Source organism: Dasypus novemcinctus, chromosome X (assembly GCF_030445035.2).
Source record: "Dasypus novemcinctus isolate mDasNov1 chromosome X, mDasNov1.1.hap2, whole genome shotgun sequence".
NCBI classification, from domain to species: domain Eukaryota; kingdom Metazoa; phylum Chordata; class Mammalia; order Cingulata; family Dasypodidae; genus Dasypus; species Dasypus novemcinctus.
In genome coordinates, this window is record NC_080704.1 from 12852171 (window position 1) to 12869004 (window position 16834).

The window sequence follows — 16834 nt, forward strand, 5'->3', positions numbered from 1 at the left end:
ATGAGGGATTCCAACAGCCTGTAAAAGGTGTTTTGTCCAGCTTGACAGAGTTTAAATGTTTCTTGCCATGTTTTAGGTCATTTACAGTGTGTTAAAAAGAACTTCAGTTTCCACTCAGCTCTTTGGATCTTGTGCGTGTTTTAAAAACAGCTTATCCTCAGTATGATAAAGGCATCTAAGAGACAAACTTTCATTCACTCAGCTAAGGATACTGCCATTGGATTTAAGCCATACAGAGAAAGGGAGAATGCGTGTTGTTCATGCCATAGATCTGTGTGTGTGTGTGTGTGTGTGTGTGTGTGTGCGCGCGCGCGCGCGCAGCTCAACTCAATTATTTAAAAAATATTTTAAAAAGTTTTTGGGACTGACTATTTCAGACCTGACAATGAGCGGATGACCATGCCTTTCATTACCATTTGTGACACAGACATCAACCTCAGGGCCATGTGATCTGGAATTATTCTTATGAAAGGACTCCACTGGCAAGACTGCGGCAGGTAAGGGCCCCATAAATCAGGCAGACCAGTCCGGGAAGGAGGGAAGGAACTGGCAGGACTGGGTGAAAGTCATGCCAAGAAAGCACAGGGTTCATGGGAGTAGGATTAGTGTGGGTGACCCAGATCGGTGACCTCGGAGCCACCATCCTGTCATGTTTACTCTGCATCTCGTTTACAACGTTTGATGGAGTGTGGGCAGCCAGGAAGGACCCAGCACCCGTGAGCAGATGCTTCCGGGGCCCCACCCAGTGGCAGAGCCTGAACGTATCTCCTAGCCATCCCCCAGTTCCAATGTTAGAATGTCCAATGTCTGTCATGCAGGTGGGAAACCTGAATCCTGGGTTGGTAGCAAATCCCTGCCTCTTAGACAATTGAGGAAATCAGCCTTTACCTTCAAGAAATGATTATTATAAGGTTCGAAATGCTTCTGTGTCTTTGAGTTAATGCCCTACAAGCCATCTGATAATATTTTTTGCTAGCTCCTTGGCTGTATATGTATAATGGCATCATCATTTATTGCACTTGAACTTGTGGGTAGTGAACGGACCGAAAGTCCAGAATGGGGTATGAGTTCATTCACTAGATTTAATGCCAGGGAACAAAACTTTGCTTAACTTTTTATTCATTATGGCACAAGACAGAACTTTAAGAAACACCACTGAAAATGCCATCACCAACATGAAAATTAAGAGTAGCATGTTTTATAAAAAAAAATTCTTTTGTTGTAATACATTTTCCCTTATGAATTGAAACAAATCTCATAAAATACTGAAGCAAATCGCCACCTGCTGGTCGAAAAATGGCTTTGCAGCCGAAAATCTTTCAAACTTTTTCCTGAAGTGCTTAAGTAGGAAGTAGGAACATTTTACCATACAACAAAAAATCACCGAAGCAAACATTTCCTCAGACTTTGGCACAATGTAAATAAAAAGCTGTCGTTTTTTCCCCCCAAATACCATTTGATTTATAAAGCATTGCATGTAATTTGGTTAATACTGATTATGGGGCAAAGGGAAAAAGCAATGTTCTTCTGTGATTTGAATACTCTATTTAGATTCTTAAACACTTTATAGTTGGATTCCAGTTTGTAGCTTTGAAAAATACATAAAAATTATACGTTATAAATATATATTATATATGGTCTATATAAAATTGAATTTGATCTAGAATGGGAAGGACAACACCTCAATTATTCTTTCTTATCAGGTACGGCCTTTCCCCTTTCTAAATAGATTCGAAAAATATATTTCATAATGTATCAAATTGAATATTTTCCTTCCAACCCTCAGTAAGAAAAAGTATTCAGTAACTATATCGTTCATATCTCACTGCTATATAAAAATATGGCTTCTCATATTTTGTTTGTGTGGTTTTTTAAAAAAAATTTTAGTGTTTTTCTTAGGCATTGCAGGAAGGGCTGACCCCTCCACCCCCCAGTTAAAAGGCTTATAGTAAAAGCACAGAAACCCGCTTGTGCACCTTCGATTACATTCTACAGAATTTCTTGCTCAGTATCTCTCATTGCTGGATATAAGTGAAGTGATTAAAAAACATTGTTCTTTTGTTTCCTCTCTGTGAATAGATACGATTATCATACATTATCTGTTACAGAATATACAATGATCAAATCTGAAGACACATAAATACAACGAAGCGCAAGGGAAGCAGGGGGTTTATCTTACACAGAGCCAACAGTGGGTGGTTTTTACACGGGTGGTTCCATCCCCTTTGGTGTGGGTTTTTCCCTAAGGCTGGCTACGCAACAGAACTGGATTATACATGGAGAGGGGCGGTGGACTACATCTTGAAGTGAACGGAGTTTTCTTCTGTGTGGCTTTTGAAGAGTGTCAAAGAAGAGAAAGAGGCGCGTGTCCACGGGCGCAAGCCCACCTCTCCGTTCTCCTCTGGCATGGAGAAGATCTCCGGGGCGGGGAGGGCTCGGGCTCGGCCAGGGGCTCAGACGAGCGTTTCGGGGAGGCCGTCGGGGTTGTCGGTGGACAGGAGCTCCCAGATTTGCCACCGCTCTTTCTGCCAGTCGAGCCAACTGGGGTCGCCCGCGGCGGGGCTGCTGCGGCCGCTGCCGGGCGCCGGGGAGGCGCCGCCGCGTGGGCCCTGGCTCCGCTCCTCCCGCGCCGGCGCCGGGCCTGCCGCGGGCCTCTGCCGCCGCCACAGCGGGGGCTCGGGGGGCGGCCCCGCGCCGGGGTACGGCGGCGGCGGCCTCGGCTCGCCGCGCGCGCTCTCTCGGGCCCCCTGGTCCGCAGGCGGGGCGCGCCTCGGCTGCCGGGCCCCCGCCGGCTCGGGCGGCTCGGCGGGGTCGCGGGCGCTGCTCACGCTCAAGGTCAGCTCCGACCTGGCCGTGGCGGGCGCGGCGGGCGGCCGGCTGCCCTGGATGTGCGGCGTGCTGCACACGCGGGCCACGCGGGCGTGGGCCCGGCCTTCCGCCACGCGGGCCGAGGCCCGAGTCCTCCGGGCGGCCGGCGAGCCACTGTCCCACTCCGTGGCCGTGTCCTCCGTGGCCGTGCCCTGCCACGGAGGCCAGTTCGGGGACAGGTTCCCTTGAGAAAGGGAACACAGCCCGGGGCGTAGGGAGCTGCTTTCGAATATGTCTCCATAGGAGCCTAAAAGCCAGAGAGAGGAGTGAGAAGGGGCAGCAGCTGGCAGCATCCCCGCTGGGGTGGCCTGTCCTTCCCGCTGCCAACTGCTAAAGTTGAGAAAGCCCGGTACACTCTTCCCGCCCCCCCCCCCCCCCCCGGACACAATACTATTCTTTTTCATTTATGTCATAGTAAGGAGTCAAGGAAAGCTTTCCCCTTCCTCAAGTCTAATCCTGTTTTCTCTCATCTTGATAGAGGTACACCTTCTGACCTTACTGTCTGATCTTGGTACATGTATCTTATATATGCCTTTCTCTTTTTCTTGTTTGTTGTTTTGTCCGGTACACTCTTAGCTGCTGCCACCTAAGGAAAAAAACCCAAAAAACTTCCTGGTCGAGGAGATGGTGAATGCAGCTCCAAGCGTGTGTGCCTAAGCCTGGACAGGCTAGCCGTCAAATTTGACAAAGTGATCCTTGTCACTAATCTATGTTTTTGCAAAGTCCCTTTCTATGAGTGGCTCTGAAAACTCTTCTGAACCCAGAAGGTGAAGGAATGTTCCCTTCTTGTTCAGTGCCATTTGCAATCCAGAGGTGATACAAATGGAAAGGTTGGCATGAGCCTGTCGTGTTGGCAATATGTGCTGGAGTAAAGGTATGGAATCTAAAATAGCCCATTCGATGCCAGAAGAGAATGAACAGAGGCGACAGTGTGTGGCTCTTCTATCACCACCATGGTGGGAAAGCCTGGCTTGTTCCCCAAACCATTTCCACTTCCTTCCTCGGCAACATTGCCCACCCTCCCTTGGCATTAGGATGGCCATGCAGGTGAGCTCTGGCCAACAGGTATGGAGAGAAATGGGATGTGGGCCATTTGTAGACCTGGCCTAATAAGAAACTGCATTCATGGTCCTCCTTGCTCTCTCCCTTCCTTCAACTACGAGCCCAATATGGACGAACCGTGGAAGTCTTCAATCTCTTGGAGGATGGTGGCGCCAGTGACTAGGTGGACCCTGGGTCCCTGATTGACTGTATAGAACAGACCACACCCACCCCTCACATGCTTCCACCCCTCCCCACCCTGCACAACTCACACTGGACCATGATTTGAGAGAGGAATCAACCTGTAGTAGGTTAAGCCACAGACATTTAGGGCTTGTTTGTTACAGCAGTTACCCTTCCCTGACTGATACAATTTTTTTCCCCAGGAAATTGAAGGCAGAGAAAAAACAAAAGCATTTCAAAAGGCAAATGAGGAGTTCTTGGGATCTATGTCTCCAGATTGCCATTTTCCAAAGGATCTGCCGGCCCTCACTTCTTCAAGAATAGGTAGGGAAAGAGAAGAACCCCCCCACACACCTTTTTTTTAATTTGTTTAGAACATCTATACAAAGGTCAGAGTTGAAATGGAAGAAGGAAAATGGACCAGAACATCTTGGAATAGTTTCTCCTTGGGGGAAAAAGCAGTATAGCACTTCATAGGCTACAATGAGATAGAGTCAGACAATGCCTCAGTGGTAAAGTCAGTGGGGTTAGAAGCCATTAAATCTAAATATGCACTATGACTTTAAAAGTACTACTGAAAAAATAAAACAACAGAAAATGCAATATGGGAAGTCTTACACAACAATGAGAAAGGGATGGTGTGTTAATTTTTGGAACAGTAAAACAAAACAAACACCTCATACTATGTATCCACCTATATTCCAGATGTGTTAATGAGTTAAGGGTTAAAAACAGTGAAATAATATAAAAGAAAGACAGATGTCTGATGCTAAATACAGTTGTCTGTTGCTTATCTGAAGATAAATGTTGTGAAAGAATTCACAGAAAGGGACAGGAACAGACTTAATTATGTAAGAAATAAAATAAAATAAAAATTTCCAGATAGCCAAAGGGAAAAAAGAGGAAAAGCAACCATAACAACCGCCACCACCAAGGGATGGTGTCAGTGGCAAATCCTTTGAAGTATGAAAAAGAAAAAACACAAACAAAAAGCCTTTACCTAAAAGAGATTCTGCCAGCAGAGTTTATTACAACCACAACGGAAATAACTTCCCTGCCCAAGCCCTGGGCTGCAGGCTTTGAACTTGTCCTCTGTGGACTTACTACAGAGCCACTGAAAATGACAATGGAGAAAAACTGGAAAAGGAAAGTTAAAAAAATGGTAGATAATTTGCCTAGACAGGAAGATGATAACTATGTTTAAAACTTTTTGCAAGGGAATGGAATGAAGTATAGCCCAAATGGATGGATTTGGGTGGAAAGCTGAAGGGCATGCTTATCTTTTTTCTCTCTCGTTTCAGAATTTTCTAAATATTGTCTGGCAAGCATGGACTATGCTGATAGTAAGAGGAAAATGAGACAAAAAGAACGAAAAGTGAGTGGGATCAACATGCTTTAAGAAATAATACTTTACCTCTCATTCCTGGGTCCTTGGATCCACTCTTTAACGTTGAATGCCAAGTTCCCCAGATATTGAAAGGCTCCTCTGACATACCTAGGAAAAAGGGTTTTTAGAAGGTAACACAACATTAAAATGGAAGGACAAAATGCAATAAATATTTGTATAACATCCCCTCTGTGCGAAGTACTGTATTCAGGACTGGCGTTAGGGAACAGGATACGTTTTGGGAGGTTGATTCCATTCGGACCCTACAGAAAAGTTCATTCTATATCCTGGTTGTGGGAGGCAGAATAATACCCCCTGCCCCCTGCCCCAAACATGTCCATGTCCTCATTCCCACAACCTGTAACACATTACTGTATATTCAGGTAGGGGGATGTAGCAGTTTAATATTATTGATGAATTCCAAAAAGAAATATTGGATTATGCTTGTAATCTGATCTGTACCTGGGCATAATTGAGTTATGATTAGGGCGTTGAGTGCCCACCCCTTGTTGGGTGGGGACACAGATAAAAGGCATGGCAAAGGACAGAGTTGAGGGTTTCTGATGTTGGAGTTTGATGCTGGAGCCCCAGGAAGTCAGCACACAGAGGAAAGAGAAGCCAGCCCCTGGAAGAAAGCAAGCCCCAGGAACATAGGAACCCAGGGAGCCTGAACCCTGGCAGATGTCAGCAGCCATCTTGCTCCAAAAAGACTTTGGTGAGGGAAGTAACTTATGGTTTATGGCCCGGTATCTGTAAGCTCCTACCCCAAATAAATACCCTTTATGAAAACCAACCCATTTCTGGGATTTTGCATCAGTACCCCTTTGGCTGACCAATTCAGGGGGTTATGACAAGGGTCTTTACAAGGGGGAGGAGGGAGGCCAGAGAGGCCAGAAGACGCCATGCTGCAGGCTTTGAGGATGGAGGAAGGGGTCATGAGCCAAGGAATGCAGGCTGCCTCGAGAGGCCAGAAAAGGCCAAGACACGGGTCCTCCCCTCGAGCCTCCAGAGGGGCATGGGGCCCTGCAAACCTATTCTAGACTTCTGAGCTCCAGAACTGTAAGAGAAGAGAGGTATGCTGCCTTAAGCTGCCAAGGCGGGGTCGTGTGTTCTAGCAGCACCAGGAAACAATACAGTGTGCTGGATGGCAACAGCCTGCTAGGCACTGGCTACCTGGAGCCTGAGCAGGTGGGACCGCAGTGAGCGGGTAGGCGCTGCCACAGGAGCACCTTGCTCTTGGCCTCCGCGGAGTCCTCTCCTCTGACCCTCGCTACCACCCAGCGATGCCATGATGATTACTACTGCGAGCAGCAAACGTCTCCTGGGAGCTTCTGCGTGCTCAGCAGTTCACTCCATGAATGCGTTTAATCCCAAGGGGAAAGCCACGAGTTTGGGTTCATTAACGTCATCTCCACTTGACAGCTGAGGCTGGAAGTCGTGTTGTAGGGGGCCACTGAGAGACACACCCAAGGGTCCCCAGCAGGTGTACCGAGCGCTTGTTTGGTGCTAAGCACCTGTTCAACCCTCTGATCTGGCTTGGTTTTCCTAGCAGGAGGTTGAAAACGGAAAGCAGGAGTCACTCTCTGCCTTTCTCACTCCACCTCTAGTGCTCTCAACACTGGACACTAAGGCCAGCTGCTTCTCGTTCCCTCAGGGCTTAGTTGTTTTCAGGGAGAAAATGACAAGCGAGTCAGGTCTCCCGACCTCATCACTGCCGACACGTATGTGGGGCCCAATGGTTCTCTGCGGGGGGCTGGCCTGTGCATCGTAGGCTGGCCAGCAGCCTCCCTGGCCTCCACCCGCTAGATGCCGGGAGCATGCCTCCCCCAGTGTGTGCCAACCAACATGTCTGCAGATGGTGCCACTTGTCCCCTGGGGGCAAAATTGTCCCCAGCTGAGAACGACCAGGGTAGTTTGCCACAGGTGATGAGCAGATAGAAAGAGAACTGTGTGCCTGAGCCTAGCTGCTAACTGACCGCGAGGCAGACACACTGGCCCAGGAAGGAAGCACGCGAGCCTTCCTGCGTGAACTCGCCTAATAGTATCTCTGACTTGGCATTTTTTATACATTCGAATCTGCCATGTCATTTCCTACAAGCAGAATTTCTGCTCTTTTGGGTAGATAATATGACATCTAGGGAATATGTCTTTAATTTAAAAGGGCAAAAATTAGAACTCATTTACATACGTCAGAAAGGTAACAGATTTTGTGTGATCTAGGTATCTTTAAAAAAAAGGTAATAAAAATGAAAATAAACAATGAATCTACTTTTTATCTCTAAAAAAAGGAAAAGTAACAGTGGAACAATCTGATGCATGATCTTATTGGGAAATGGGATGAAAAATAAAAGCAAAACGGAAGATGCTAATGATATGGCTTTTAAGTAAAATAAGTTTAGTTCAAAACGATCTCTGTGATGGTATCAAATATATAAAGTCATGTATGCCTATGGACAAGAACAAGGAAAAATACATGTAAGAATTTGAAAACTAAATTTTTAGCATGGTAGGAACATGGGCTAATTATTCCTTTAAAATGTTTCCATTCCATTGTTTTTTTGACATACATATTTGTGAAATAACAAAGATACTGTGATAAAGCAGCCAAAAAAAGGCCTTTCAGAGTAACTTTTGAGATTGAATGTTAAATTTCAGGTGAACCACTGTGAGGTTCTATTGGGCTTACCAATGATTTCTTACTGTATGACCTGCTGAGCCTGGCCCTGAGAGACTAGCCTTCTGGGAAAGAAAATAAAACCAGACATTCCATGATCAAACCAGTTTGGGAGCTGCACACCCACTCTCTCAGGCCCTAGCCCGTTAAAGACCTTGAGAAATTGTGCAGGAGAGAAAGCAGTTAGCTTTGTTTGCCCCGCATCCCCCAAATGTATTTGACCACGGAACGCTAAGCTTGCCCAACAGTGTGAATTTTCCACGGAGACCCCTTTGGAAAAATGCCATGTCCTTACACATTTGGTTGGTTCACGTGTTCTCTTTATAAAAGTGACTTGGATGAATGGTGACATCTTAGACAAATACACAACCCGAACTCACTGAGCCGGATACACAAAGTCCCTCGGAGGCTGGAGGGAAAGAGTCAACTAGGACTACAAATGGTTCCTCTGGGCACATGTTGGGCTTGCTTCCTGGGTGTCTGAAACTAGGGGTGTGGACAGCAGGGGCCCTCCAACTCGCCACCCCTTCTTCTCTCTAGACTAGGTAGGTGTTCAGCAGGTACTCAGTAAATGCTCATTGCATTACACAACGACTTCAAACGAAGGGAATGGAAAGGCCACGGCACGCCCACGCCCTCCCACTTGCAGGAGAGGAGAGGCACTTGCTGTGAGCTGTGCCGCAGGGCCCCAGGTACCTTTTCTAAGCCTCGGTCCCGGAGAACTTTCCCTTGACTTCGCCTGCACGTGGCCCACCAGCATGTACTGCTCTGGCACTTTGTAAAGCTTCTCCGAGCCCCCCGGGGCCGCATTCTCTTGCATAGCCAGCAGGGAACGCTCGGACAGCACTGGGGAATTGTTGTCATAAGGGGAGATGTCTCCGCTGGAGGCCTTGTTGGAGTCTGTAGACGAGTGTCTCCCGCCCCTGGAAAAGGAGACTTCCGACCGCAGCATGTCAGGGCTTCTGGCATAAGGAGACAACGAGAGGTGCATGAGTAGGTATCAACGAGTAGACACCAGATTCAGACAGCACAATCGAACAACAGCAGGAGAATGCAGGGATACAGGCGCTGAAACAAAGACTTTTGTAGCAATGGTCCACGACGGCTACAAAAATAAGGTGAAAGCTTCCATGGAATGGCCAGCAGAGGGCAGTCGAACTCAAGAGATGTCATGGGAAACAGCAGCCAGGGCTTAGGCAGGTTGGGAAGGGGCAAGCATGAAAGGAGGATCCCTGAAGGATCCAACATGCGTCGCTGAAATAGCTCATGGATTAAGGCTTGTTTCCACTTCAAACTGAAAGTCTGATGCTGCTCAGTGTCTGCTAAGCAAGGAAAAAACCGGCGAATCAATCTTTTACCTCTCTATGCTGAATTAAAAAGAATTCAGATATAACTACAATTGAAACTTTTTTTTTTTTACAATAGAAACTGAAGCCCATTCTGGCTTTTTGCACAACTCCTCCCTCCCCGCACCTCGCCCTCTAAAATACTTAGGGTAAGAAAATCCATCCTCTCTGTGATGCTACAGATGGGTATAATTCTTTCAATATATAAAATGTTTGGCCAAAAGATAAATATCTGACCCTCACTAGAGTTTGTCATAGTTAAATACATCTAAAATGATTCTACTGGGCACTAGTGCTTTTACAAACTGACACACTAACTCGAATACCTGGTAAGTTTTGCACGTGTATGAGTTGTCACAGCAACAGAAACAACAGTGAAAATGTAAGCGGGACAGGAAAACAAGAATTTCAGGAACATGGAAAGAGTGTGTGAGTTCTTACCTTGAAATATCTTTATTTTCTACCTTCCTCAAAAACAGTGGCCCTGACATCTTAAAGGAAAACGATCACAGGTTGATTGAAAGTTCTAGAACCTGCTTATGTACCGTGTCTGCCCGCCCCCCGCCCCCAACCGCTACTTCATTTCTCACTAGTCTTTCTTTTGGTTTAATTTTTTCCAGACAAATCCTTTGTGTTCCTAAAGAAGGTATACACATGCCTGAGCAGTCCTTTCCTAACCAGATGGTTTTGTGCATGCAAAATGGATGAAGTGCACCGGAAGGGGAGGTAGCTTCATCTCAGGTTCTCAGCTGGGATTAATATCTAGGGTTGACCTGCCTTGCCTGTCACCGGCCCATCCACGGTCTTGAGCACTTTTTGCTGAGGACAGCTTCCACCCACATCGAATAAATAGTCTTTTCCTTGCCTCATCTTTGAATTAATGTCAGATAATCTTAGGGGAACGAGCCAGAGGACAACCGTGGGGATTATTTTCCAGACCTTTAGACTTTGAAGGAAAACAAAAAAGGAACTTTCAACTTCTGCTGGGAAGTGAGAAAAAGTGTCTAACCACCATATCTAATTCAAGGAGAAGAGACTAATTTTAGCCAAGGGGACACGAAACAAAACAGATGGACACATGCCTATTGTTGTGGTCTCTGGCTGATGAAATTTTACTAGGAAAATGAGAGAAATTAAACATGTGGACTTGAGTCAGGGTTCCATTTTCTGACCAGAGCAAGAAATCTTATTACTGGGTTGATCTCATTTGCTTTCCCTGTATTGTTGAAATGCTTCCAGTCATTAAGGAAAACTCCGTATCTTCCTCACCAAGAAAAAGTCATTGGTTTTAAATCAATAATAATCGGTGCCTCCAGCCTTATTTTGTGGGATGTTTTCAACAAAGTCTATTCATTAGCCAAAATAAAACACCCTTCAGGAATAGAAATGGTTTTCGTCCCTCAAGAAAGTGGAGGAAAATTCTTAGAAGGTGAGATTTTAGCTCACGGGGACCCTGACACTTTGTCCCATGTCTTGCTCATCTGTCTTAAAAAACATATGGAAGAGGATTCTTAAAACGAAATGTTGTCAGTTGCAGCTTCAGTCAGGGGTTATGCACAGAAAAATCGAGACTCCGTGGAAGAAACTCTCTTAAGTCTCAGCACGGGCTGTGTGGGGGCGGCATTTGAGTTTCTACCATCCAGCAAGTAGGTTGTTATTAACTCACAGAACGATGAAGTATGTAACAAATAATGGCTCTCTCTTTGCCGAGACTGCAGAAAGGCTCAGCATGATGGGGGCTGCCCTCGAGGGGGTCTGGCAGCTTGCCATCCAGCTCTGTGTGTTACACGCCTCCAACTTCCTATCAGGGTTCCTTCGCTATTCTTCTTGCTCCAGTCTCTCAAATTCCCTTTGTGCTATTGCTCTATTTGACATATTTTGCAAGCTGGACCGATGGGCTCTAAGGACAGGGGCATCCCGCCTACATTCATTGCTGGGCGGGGGGGGGAGGGGCGGGCATTGAAAAGGCAGTGTGCTTCGTGAGCGCATTTAGTTTGGTGAAAACAGAACACGGTAAAACAAAGGCCAATCACAGCAATGACAACTGAAGGCGCCATGGTATGCCCTGCCATTTTCACATTCACGACTGGATCAGACCAAGTAGAAAGGCGGGGGCAGGGCCAGCGCCCTCCCCTCTGTCCTTCCTTCCCTGGGGGGCAGCCTGCACAGCACCTGGGAACTTGCTTGCAAAGCAGCCTCTTGGGCTCCATCCTAGACTGACTGACAGGATGGGCGCCGTCATTTGTGGGGCCAGGGCAAAATGAATATGCAGCACCTCATGTTAAAAAGGAAGAGTTTCAAGGTGGCGCCCGCAGCTGGGACTGTCGAGGCCATGGCCCCTGAAATCTGCCCTGCCATCCAAGGGGAAACTCTGGGCGTGGGGCTAGCCAACTTTTGTGACGAGCCGTCTAGGCGACTCCAAAGCCCGGGAAAGTTTGAGAACCACCGATAACCAAGGGCTGTCTCCCTCCCTCAAGCCTTAGACGGGACAGGTGCACGGAGCCCAGTCAGGAGTGCAAACCCAGCTCAACGCTGGCAGTGGGTGTGAACGTGGAGGTCGCTAGGGGACGTGGAAGCTTGGGGGGCAGAGGCCAGCCTGGGCGAAGGAGAGAGGGCAGCAGGCCCCGCCAGCCAGCGGGGTCCTGAGAACTGGGTCTATGTGAGCTGTCAAGGTGAGGGGGGCAGGGGAGGCCAACCCCCCCTTCTGTGCTTCTGGTTCATTCTCCTATGTCAGGCCACCAACACGACCACAGCTAGGGTTCCAAATGGGGGAGAAACCGGTGAAGGTGGTTAAAGCCAGGGCTTGGTGGGTGCAGTGGACGCAGCGCCTCTCAGGGCCACAGCCAAGGGCACCCAGCAGAGGGCCAGCCATCGGGAGCGGACATCTGCCTTTCTCAGCCAGCCAGTGCGTCTTGGCCCCAGGAGGGCATGCAGGTGGCTTGGTGAAATACACTGGTGTGAAACAACTCCTAGGCCTGGGAGAAGGCCAGAAGGGGGCATGGACGCAGAGTTCGTGACTTGGCTCGCAGTGTTCAGAGCACTGGCCAACGACGCCCCCTGCTCCTGCTCTCAGTCTAGAAATGACCAAAGGAAATGAAGAGCTGGTGGAAAACAAAACAAAACATGTCTTGCAGGGTGGGAACGCTTCCAACAGATACTTGATGAATAAAAGTAGTCAACATTATTAAAAATCAGTGGTAAAGGGCTGCATTTGATAGATTTAATGGTCTCTTGAAACTTTACAGTGTTTTCCCATGTATCATTTTGTTTTCTCAGGTTGGTAAGGTGGGGGCTGAATTTGCCTAAGGACCCATGTCCAAGAATTGTTTTCCCACACAAGAGCCCACTGATTAAAAATCAAAGCAGAGCTACTTTATTCACTTCTCAGGACTCTTACTATGCAGCACAGGCAGTTCAGAGATTGAAAAAATACTTTCACGTCCTCCTGTTGCTTTGTTATTAAACTCGTATGAAGCAAATCCAGGATCAAGACACGCCCACATATGAACACATGCAGCGCACATAAACACACCTTCCCACATGAGCACATACATACACGCATACAACTGCAGAGCCACATAAGCCCATAGACACATACCCACATTCACACATAAGCGCATATATAACACACCCCCAAAACCCTATGTACACACACACACACACATGCACACACATGCACACACATGCACACATACATGTCGGTCCACTTAGGCAACACAATGGGAAGTGGAGACGCAGAGCCCAGGCTGAGCAGCGGGTGGAGAGACCCCTGGCACCTGCGAGCAGAGCTAGGCGGGCTCTGCGGAGCACACCTGTGCCCTGGCAGGGTTTGGGTCCCTGGGGCTGCGGGTACCTTCATTTTGGATCTCTGCTCCATGAGTCTGGCCATTTTGTCTTCAAAAACCTATTCCACCCCAAGTTTCCAGGACATTCCTAATGCTATGGAAATGACCATCTCCACTGAAGGCCATTGGCCAAGTGGCTAAATAAATCATAAAACCTGCCGAGCTCTGTGAGCCTTTTCACACACAGTCACAAATCAGAACACAAGTCCTTGTGACCCAAAATTCCATGAGAAGGCAGGGCGTGAATGAAGCCCGGCGTCCTGCACTGGGAACATGAACGGCAAGAGGAGACAGACGGGAAAGAAAAGTTCCCTGAGCCTGAAACCTGGAGAGAAAAACAAGAAAAAAGGAAACACTTCCTTCCAGTTTACAGCTGCCAGAGCCGTGGCCAGCCAAGTTCGGGGTCCCCTAAGGACACTGAAAGCCACCACAGAGTCAGCTCCGGGGACGCCCCAGGGGGCACTGCCTTCCTCCAGACCCACACCCACTTAGCCGCCGTCTCAAATTCTTGCACATCGGTGGGAGAATGAGCCCAGGAGGAAGAGCTCTAATGATTTTCCACAGGACACACGGGGTCAAATTGAGGAAAATGGGGCCCCTGGGCTAGTTCGGCCCAGTGAGACAAGCAGCCACCAAGGTCCTCTCAACAGTTTGCCTCTAAGATGATCCAACACTAAGAAGACAGTTTTGAGTTGAGGGCCTGGCGGACTGCAGGAACGTTTTCAGGTACTTCTTGGCACCAGAGGCTCTAACCAGTTCGACACAGGCTGAGGAAGAGGGGAACAGCCCAGGGGCGCTCTCTCGAGGTCTCAGGGCTTGAAGGCCTGAGGTCAGGAGCGGTGGGTAGAGGGGCTGCCAGGGCACACGCTCCTGCCTCCGTGACAGTGGGTCTCCCCAGGACACCCGGAAACCCAGGCCCGGCCACACCGCCGAGGGCAGGCTCAGCTACCACACGAGCATGGGATGGCACGGAGACCAAATGGCATTCTCACCCTTAGCGTGGTGCCTCCGGGTCAGGGCGTAAACGCGCTGGCAGGGCACTGGGGGCAGGCCTGCCCGGCGGCCGGAAGCACAGAACTTGTTCTGTGGATAAACGGAAAACTCCGGTTCACTCACCGGATGTTGCCAGCCCAGCCCCTCACGGAGCATCCCCAGCGAGAAACTCCAGGGGCGTTTCCAGACCTGCGTTGGGTTCGTCCTTGGCGCGATTGGTCAAGCCTCAAGTCTGTTGGAACTCAAAGCACATCACCTTCCCGGACACTTCCTTGTACTGAGCAAGGAATCCAGTGCCACAGCAACTCTGGATTTATGGAGGATTTTCATGTTACTCACATTCAAGTGTGCCAAGCAGCAGAGTCCTAGGGACAGTTGCACCCCACACCAAAGAGGAGCCGTTGTGGTTCTAAATGCCCCATCTGGCGGTGAAGCCAGACCCCCAACATCAGAACTTGCCTAGGACTTGGGTGAAATTTCTCCCCTCAGTTTTATCCATTATTCATTCACTCCTAATAGCCTGGGGTATGGAGGCATTTTGACAGGTAAAGCTAAAACCATGCCCACTTCATCTTCTTTCCAGTGGGCCAGATGAACGAGCTTCAAAGTAATCTTTACAAAGAAGCTGTACATCGAAAAGCAAGAGGTGATGTGGTAAATTAACCTTCATTTTGAATGGACATCCCATAGTAGGTTCATTCAGACTCTTTGGAATTTTTCATAACGAAATCCCCTATTCCACAATAAATTTTTCTTGAAAACTGTTTGTCTGGAAAGTTTTCTTGAATGTAGTATCTCTGTGTGTGTGTGTGTGTGTGTGTGGTTAGTGCTTTTTCATTTCCAGGGAACTGGAAGGGAATGATGGTTGAAGCCATTAGCTACAACTGCAAGTCAATAGGATTCCTCATTGGTATACTCATCTGATAAAATCAAATTTCCTATCTCTGGAAATTTCATGAAAACCTTTCTGATTTTATACATTTACCAGCAAAAACATTTAGTCCATCTCATAATACTCCAATATAATGGTTTTGTGGCAAAAGACATTTTTAACGATGATCTTTGAAAGATTAAAATAAATGACCTCTGTGATTATTTATTTGATCACTTAAATGTGGTATCTTTTAAATTACAAGAAAGCCCAACACTTTCCCAGAATGAAGATATTACACTTATTATTTGACAGGATGAACCTCCAGCTAAACAAAACAGTCATTTTCCCCTTCTGAAATTTTCTTCTCCAGAGAAGAAATTTCCTCCTCCAGGTCATCATCCATGGTCTAGATTAGTTAATCACCGATGTAGCTATTTTTTTTTTTAGCATTAATTCTGGTAAAAACCTTGTGTAGGTCACTAAAAGAAATACAATGAAATCTAAAAATAAGTACCGATGGGGTTGATTCATCCATATGGGCCTTCTCCCCAGATGCAGGTAAATTTGTTTTATTTTGGTCTTGTTTCCAGAATGTAGCAGAGAAGCTTGTTGCACTTAACCTTGCCGTATTAACACTATATTCCTGTGGAATCTGTGAGGTTTGACGGAATAAGCACAAATGTTCCTTATACCTTTTCTCAACTCACGTTTAAATGACAAGACCTGTTGCTGGGGCTGGTTACTTTGTCAGATGACCTGAACACTACCAGCTATGGATGTATGGAGCATATTCATGTTAACGATGCTCACTTCTGCAAAGCATCCCTCATGCAGAATCCTTCCAATCTGAGGAGCTGGAGGCAAAAAGAAAAATGTGTGCCCTTATAGACATGCTTTTATGCATTTTTTCATGGATAACTTTCCCCCCAGAGCACCAAAGCCATGGAAAATTACTGAAAAATTGAAAAGCAGATGCACTAGAACTCAGAACATGATTTTAAGTGTAGATATTACATGTATGTCCAAACAATGTTTACAATAATTATAGTTCAGTTTAAGTTAATTAAAAATTATGTAAGATTGTCACCTGGTCAAGGGAAACCGTCAAACACGGCAATTCTCTTGGTTAAAAATGAAATAAGCAACGAAGTAGGTTTTGAAACTATCATTGCTGAGCATGCTTCCATTTAAGCCAAGGGCACACAGTCTACCTTTTGTTTCAGGTTCCATTAAGGCTCGGCTGGGTGCTAGTCTGTATTTAAAACTGTTGTTCTTTTCAGATGTTGCATTACACTATTGTTTATTTTGATGACTGAGTTTTGGGGTACCCCTTTGACTTTTGTGCCTGAGGAGAGTACCTCATGCTCCTCACCCTAGTTGCCACCTAGGAAGGATACTTTTGTTCGGCTTCAAACTTCTGCAATCAAAATCCTCTTTGATTAACCTTCAATTCTCATCCCATTTCCTCAGGTCCCTACATCAAAGAGGGGAGGGGGAATCTATTTTACGTACCTTTGAAGAAAAGAGCATTCTAATAAATAAATGGCCCAGATGAGCAATTAAAAAACAAGCAAACCTGGAAGTCTTACATCCTTAGTAATAAAAAATCTCTAATCTCCCTTT

At 47.0% G+C, this 16834-nt stretch overlaps 1 protein-coding gene across 2 annotated transcripts in view; it reads right to left on the reverse strand.

Moving 5' to 3' along the window:
* Window positions 1-1102: 1102 nt before the first annotated feature.
* The window catches only part of ARHGAP6 (Rho GTPase activating protein 6), a 535211-nt gene continuing 519479 nt past the window's right edge, over window positions 1103-16834 (reverse strand). For both annotated transcript variants that reach the window (XM_058291579.2, XM_058291580.2), the window contains exons 11-13: window positions 8850-9115; window positions 5507-5587; window positions 1103-3115 (exon numbers count right to left, since the gene is read on the reverse strand). In XM_058291579.2, coding sequence (XP_058147562.1) covers window positions 2454-3115; window positions 5507-5587; window positions 8850-9115 — 1009 coding nt within the window. In that variant the 3' untranslated portion in view covers window positions 1103-2453. The remainder of the gene's footprint in view (window positions 3116-5506; window positions 5588-8849; window positions 9116-16834) is intronic.